The sequence below is a fragment of the Echinops telfairi genome, unplaced genomic scaffold (genome assembly GCF_000313985.2).
Source record: "Echinops telfairi isolate 266 unplaced genomic scaffold, ASM31398v2 ScPeMD7_2291;HRSCAF=2852, whole genome shotgun sequence".
Taxonomy (NCBI): Eukaryota; Metazoa; Chordata; class Mammalia; order Afrosoricida; family Tenrecidae; genus Echinops; species Echinops telfairi.
This window is the reverse complement of record NW_022106189.1, coordinates 35281520-35287685: the sequence shown is the minus strand read 5'-3', so window position 1 is coordinate 35287685 and position 6166 is coordinate 35281520. Positions and strand designations below refer to the sequence as shown.

At 45.5% G+C, this 6166-nt stretch overlaps 2 protein-coding genes across 3 annotated transcripts in view; one reads left to right on the top strand and one right to left on the bottom strand.

Moving 5' to 3' along the window:
• Positions 1-6166, bottom strand: part of ZNF19 (zinc finger protein 19) — a 76679-nt gene that overhangs the window by 48468 nt on the left and 22045 nt on the right. The window lies entirely within an intron of this gene.
• CHST4 (carbohydrate sulfotransferase 4) overlaps positions 5770-6166 on the top strand; it is a 4422-nt gene continuing 4025 nt past the window's right edge. The window contains exon 1 of the mRNA XM_004704806.3: positions 5770-5795. Within this exon, the coding sequence (XP_004704863.2) occupies positions 5770-5795 (26 nt within the window). The remainder of the gene's footprint in view (positions 5796-6166) is intronic.

Below are 6166 nucleotides of genomic sequence, written 5' to 3'. Positions count from 1 at the left end.
GGGGGGCATGGGACAGGAGGGGAGACAGTGAAGACTGGGACTCAGAATCCCCTGGGGATCTTCCCAATAAGCACCAGCCTGCCCACCGGCAACTCCCCCAGCCTACTCCCCTGCTCCGTTCCCCAAGATTCTGAAAACATGGGCCTGAAAAGAAAGATTCTGCAAAGAAAGCTGCTGTATAGTTTGCAGAAGTCTTTCTATACATGTATCTGATTCATTTCAGATCCTGGCATCCAAGCTCAAATGTCTGTACTTCTGCGGCTTCTTTGTCCGGGCACTGGTAATGAAAGGCTGAGAGAAGGCAAACTAAAGGTTTTCTCCAGCTCGGGTGAGATGCAGTGTGATAACAGAACACTGCACGAACCTGGGCCGGAAGGAAAAAACAAAAACACTCAGGTTTTCATCCAGCTAGGACCTTGACCTCCATCCACTGAGCCCACCACTGAAGTCCAACTGACTGACCCTGACCAATGGGGCCGTGCTGGGAGGCGCAGTCTCGCCCTCAGGGAATTGTGGGACTAGGGCCACAAGGTAAGGTCTCCAGTCATTCCCAGACCCAGGTGTTCGGAGGGCTCCAGAACCAATCCTGTACACGTCTCTGATCTGAGAGGGTGTGTATCCCAATTTCGGTCCCTTTCTGCCTTCCTTAGTTCTGCCTGCAACAGTGAAAAAGTGACCTGCCGCCTTCATAGCCTTGTGATGAACGTCCCTTGGCTTCTAGGTTCTGTAAGTTAGCAAGGTGGACACATTCCAGCCTCGCCTGCGTGATTGGTCTTTGGTTTTTGCTTAAGGAGCTCTGGGGGCCCAGTTGGGAAAGCTAACTTCAAGGTGGCGGTCCCAACGCACCGTCCCTCCACAGCACAAAGGTGCGGCCGTCTGCCTCCCATCAAGACCTGCAGCCTCGGAAGTCCTATACAGGTCCTCTAGGGATCAGAATGGACTTGAGGTCAGTGGGTTCTTAATTACTTATTTACGATTAACCAAGAAAGAAAGACAAACCCCTGGCCAAACAGCTGTGGACACGCTCTCCTCAGCCTGGGTCCTTCTTTTATTTATTTATTTAAATCGTTTTATTGGGGGCTCCTACAACTCTTATCACAATCCATCCACCCATCCACTGTGTCAAGCGTATTTGTAGATTTGTTGTCATCATCATTCTCAAAACATCTGTTTTCTACTTGATTTTTGTGGGGGGGTGGGGATGGAAGGGGGTGATCTTTGTCCTGGTCACGACTCAATTAAGGGGTCCCTGTAAAAGAACACACTGGGGCTTTCTCCTCTCTTAGAGTTGCATTCTCAGGGGCCCAGAGGCAGTTCTACCCCGACCTATGGGGTGTCTGTGAGTTGGCACGAGGGCCGTGAGTTTGGGTTAGACTTTATTTAAAAAGTAGGGGCCGGGGGTGCGACGGAGGCTCCCTCCTGTTCTATATCACCTACCTGGACTTGGACTGAGACTGATACTAAAAGAGGAGCACTGGTGGCACTGACCTTGAGGTTGTCAATTCAAACCGACTATCTGCTCAAAGGGAAAAGATGAGGCTGCCTGTTCCCTAGGGAGCAGAGAGTCCTACTTTCTCCTACAGCATGGCCAGGAGGCAGGATCATAATGGGCTTGACTTTGGTGGCTGAAAGGGCTTGGGAAATTGTCAAACATTTAACGGGATGAGGTGCTGGTGATACTGCAGCAACTCCAGCAGATGAGGCCTCTGTTTTTCATGACCCTTGGTATAGCCTGGAACTTCTAGATGGGACTGGAGTAACTTCTTTTGTGTAAAATAAAATAGCACCTTGCTCAGCCTTCTTTACCTGGATCAATGAGAGGTTTGGAGGCAGGGGGCGGCAGGTGGGGGCAGGATGGGGATAGTAAAAAGAAACAAAAAACATAAAACATTCATTCGGTTATTCATTTGATAGCTGCTTCTTGAGCACCTACTATGTGCCAGCCATTGTTCCAGGGAAATGGCCATGGAGAGGACCTGGGGCCTGTCCTTGTGGCCCTTGGGGTCTAGTTAATTAGTAGATGGCCACCCTTTGTCAAGGTGCTTATCTCTACCAGCTTCCTGGGATTAAGGGCTATTGGTGAAATCTCAGTTTCCCAACCCTGTAGATAAAAATAAAACTAGCAAGCTTTGTGGGAGAGACAGTTACCCACACTACTTCCTCTAGAGTGGGATAGAGGCTAGTGTAATAGTTGTGGGAACCACTAAATCTTGAGAGGAAAGATGAATTGTGATGAGCAGGTGGGAAGAATCTTGATAGAAGACTTGCAGCCCTGCAAATGGCTCAGGGCTACCACACACTACAAAGTTGGAGGGAACAGAATGAAAGGGAATTAAAGTCTGAAGCCTAAGATACTGAAAAGGGCGGGGAGTGGCAGGAGATCAGAGATTAGGCCAAAAAGGGCCCTGGGTGTAAGGCTTGGGATTTTGATTGAATCTTGTTTGTGTTGGAAAGTTATGGAAGGATTTAATCAGGGGAGTGATAGACTTGTGTTTTTAAAATACACACCAAAAAGTTTTGCATTATGCTGAGTGAAATCAGTCAGTCCAAAGGGCAAATATTGTATGATTCCATTTCTACAAAACTTCTCAGATAGGCGAGTGTATAGAGACCCACGTTTATTGGTGGTTACCAAGGCTGGGAAGGCAGGAGGGAAAAGATTTACTACTTCGGGGAGATTAAGCTTCTGTCAAAGGTGATGGGAAAATTGGGAAGTTGATAGGCCCATGGCTTAACAACATAATAGTGTCTGATCACCGAATTAATCGTATGTATGTACGAGGAATACTACAATGGCCAGCAATTTGAAAGATATACATATCCCACAATAAAAATCAGATAGCTTTGGAAGCAGAGGATGATGGGGAGAATGAGGAGGCAGGAGAAAGAGGCTTCTATTAATGGTTAATCAAGTAATGAGCAGACTAGGCAATGGGATGTGTAGGCAATTATTCTTTTTTTTTTGTAGGCAATTATTCTAAGAATCAAATAGCTAATAAAGTATATTCAACCAAGAAGGTGGGACTAAGGGCCTTAGGTATGAGTCATGTCACAGACCCCCTCAAGTTCTGACCTTCCCCAAAGACCGCAGAGAGGGTCGCTCCATGAAGCACCCTGGGGCAGAGAGGATGGCTGGATTCCATGGGATTGTCATCAAGAGCCTCATGCAGCCAGGGCAGTGCCTGCCAGGTGTTCCTTTTCCTCACCCAGCCTCTTAGTTCACTGGAGACCTTCAAAGTCTCGCTTCTCCCAGGGCACCCACAGCATCCCACTGCTGCTGCTGCTGGGCACAATCTTGGCAGCTCTGGGGTGTGCCCAAGACACACACTGGCCCAACCTCCTTTATGTTGCCTAGATCTAAGATGCGGGAGCGCGGGTGTTGGAAAGTTGGCTTTTCATTGCACAGTGAGGACAAGACATTAGCTGTTAGTATACACAGAAGAGATTACAGATTCAGCACCCTAGTAAGAGACTTAGGTTTTCTTTCCCCAGGGAAAAATACTGTAATACCTGTCCCCCACCCCTGATCCCAGCCCCTTTAAAAAGTGTGAAGAGGCTTCAGATGGTTTGTGGAAAAGGGATACTAAACAATAAGGAAATGTATCTGAAAAATAAACTTTCTAAAGCCTCCTTGAATTCCATTGCCTCGAGCAGGTCAGCAATTGGGAGGGGGGACAGTACCAGGCACTGTTGTGTCCTGGTGTCACTATGAGTCAGAATTGACTCAATTGCATCTAACAACTTTACAAATACAAGGGGGTCCTCCAAAAGCGGAAAAAAGCTCCACTGGGAGGAGCTTTCATGGTACCCATTTTTCCTACTAGGTAAGCATCCGACAATTTGCTCTGTTAGTGCACCCAGATGCGTCACCTGGGTAGGTTCTCTTTGATCAAAGAGGATTTTTTCATAAAAGCAGTTTCACTCAAACCTCATTTTTTGTGATACCTGGCTTAAAAAAAACAGCATGCCACTGTGAAGTTTTGTTTCCTGCTCAGGAAAAATGCTGCAGAAAGTGTTGTGATGTGGAACACAGCTTACAAAGTGTTGTGATGTGGAACACAGAGCTATGGGAAAAACTCAAGTATACGAGTGGTTTGCTTGTTTCAAAAAAAGTGAAACATCGATTGATAACAAACCTCATTCTGGACGTCCATCAACTTCCTAAAAGGGCAGAAAAGTCAACTCATAGTGCATTTGGAGTTGGTTCCACTAGGTCAGACTGTTAATCAAACTTTCTATTTAAAGATTCTAAAAAGGTAGTGTAACAGTGTGTGACCCAAAAAAGGCCTGATTTGTGGCAGACAGGGGACTGGTTTTGCCAACAAGATAATACACCTGCTCATGCAGCCATCTCAGTGTGCCAGTTTTTGGCAAAAAACAGCATGCCTCTCTTGCCCTCTGCACCTTACTCACCTGACCTCACTCCGTGTGACTGCTTTTTGTTTCCACAAATGAAGAGGAGCATGAAAGGACATGGATTTGACCACATTGAAGAGGTGAAGAAGAAACAAAGGGGTGCTGTCAGCCATCCAAACAGATGAGTTTGGAAAATGTTTCCAAGAATGGAATCACAGATTTGACAAATGGATTAAGAGGAATGGAGAGTAGTTTGAAGGTGATGAGGCTGTTGAGTAAAAAAAAAAAACTAAAAAATACATAGCTTTGAAAAACTACTCTGTTTTGGGGGGGGTGTACCCCCTCCTACTCTAAAAGTCCTTTTGTGACTACAGACCCCCTTAATAGGCACGGCTTGCCCTAAGACTTCCCCTCGCTTGGCATTCCATAAGTTGAAGGCCTGGGGAATGCTCTGTCGGCTACAGGAGGCAAGCACTGCTCCTTGGTTGCTTTCTGCATGTGGGATCTTCCTCCTCTGCTTTAGTGCATTGTTTTTTTTTTAACTTAACAATTTGTCCGTTGGGATAAAACTGTGCAGAATCTTAGGAAAGACTGACTTACAATTCTGAGTTGATGAATGATGACCAGGAGAACATACGTAATTAAAAGAAACAAAAACAACTGAGTCATGCTATTAGCTACTAAAAATTTCAGTTAAAAAGAGTGAATAAAACCAGTCAACAAGAAAATAGCCAACTCTAATCCTGCTCCAATTAATATCTGAAGATACATTCACTCCTTTATGAGAGCTGAAAGGGAGAATGTCTTGGGCATATATACCCAAACCAAACTTGTTGCCACCCAGTTGAGTCCGACTCACAGCAGTCCTGCAGGACAGACTAGTTCTGCCCCTGCAGGTTTCTGAGACCTAACATCTTCATAGGAGCAAAAAGCCTCCTTCTTCACCCACAGAGCAGCTGGTGAGTTCAAACTGATGACCTTGAGGTTAGTTGCTCATCACATAACCCACTCTGCCACGAGAGCATATAGTGATATGTAAATTTGTACCTTGCTACAATTAGTATTTTACACTATGTGAAATGGTTCCTCTGTCTCTTAATAGTTAATTATTTCGCAATGACAGGAAGGCACACAAAATGATCTGGCAAAGGTCATGTTCTGCCTCGGCATGATATTCTGGCATGCACTGAGAACTGTGGTGTTTTCACATGAAGTGAACCCTCACTGTGAAGGGAATTAAGTTCAGAGTCCCGACCAGTCTGTAAGAACGTGTGTGAATTACAAAAGGAAATGAACTATTCTAGTTGATTAACCTCCAACAGCTGGGAAACCGACCTAATCTAGTTTGTTGAACCAAAACACATTACTGTCAACCACTAGAATTCTCTAATAATAAATGTCTAGAAAATTGATATGATTATATTTCCTAGGGTTGTGCAGTACACACCCTGCCTAATTGTACTTAGCAAGTCTGAGTGGGCTGTGCCAAGCATATAGCATTCTCCCAAGCAGCAGAACAGCAGCTGATAAGTCACACGCACCAATCCTGTAGCTCTATTGATATCCAGCGAGAGACCATGAGCTCAAGTGAATTTATATGTAGGCAGCCCTAAGGTTGCAAATGAGATCTTTACTGAACAGGTCCGTTCCGTTCTTATTTAGCCTTGCTTTAGTGCAAAAGAGCAATCCCTGAGGGTGTAGTGGTTATACATTGGGCGCTAACTGCAAGGTCAGCAGTTCAAAACATCCAGCTCATCCGTGGGAGAAAGATGAAGCTTGCTACACCCATGAGGAGCTACAGGCTCAGAAA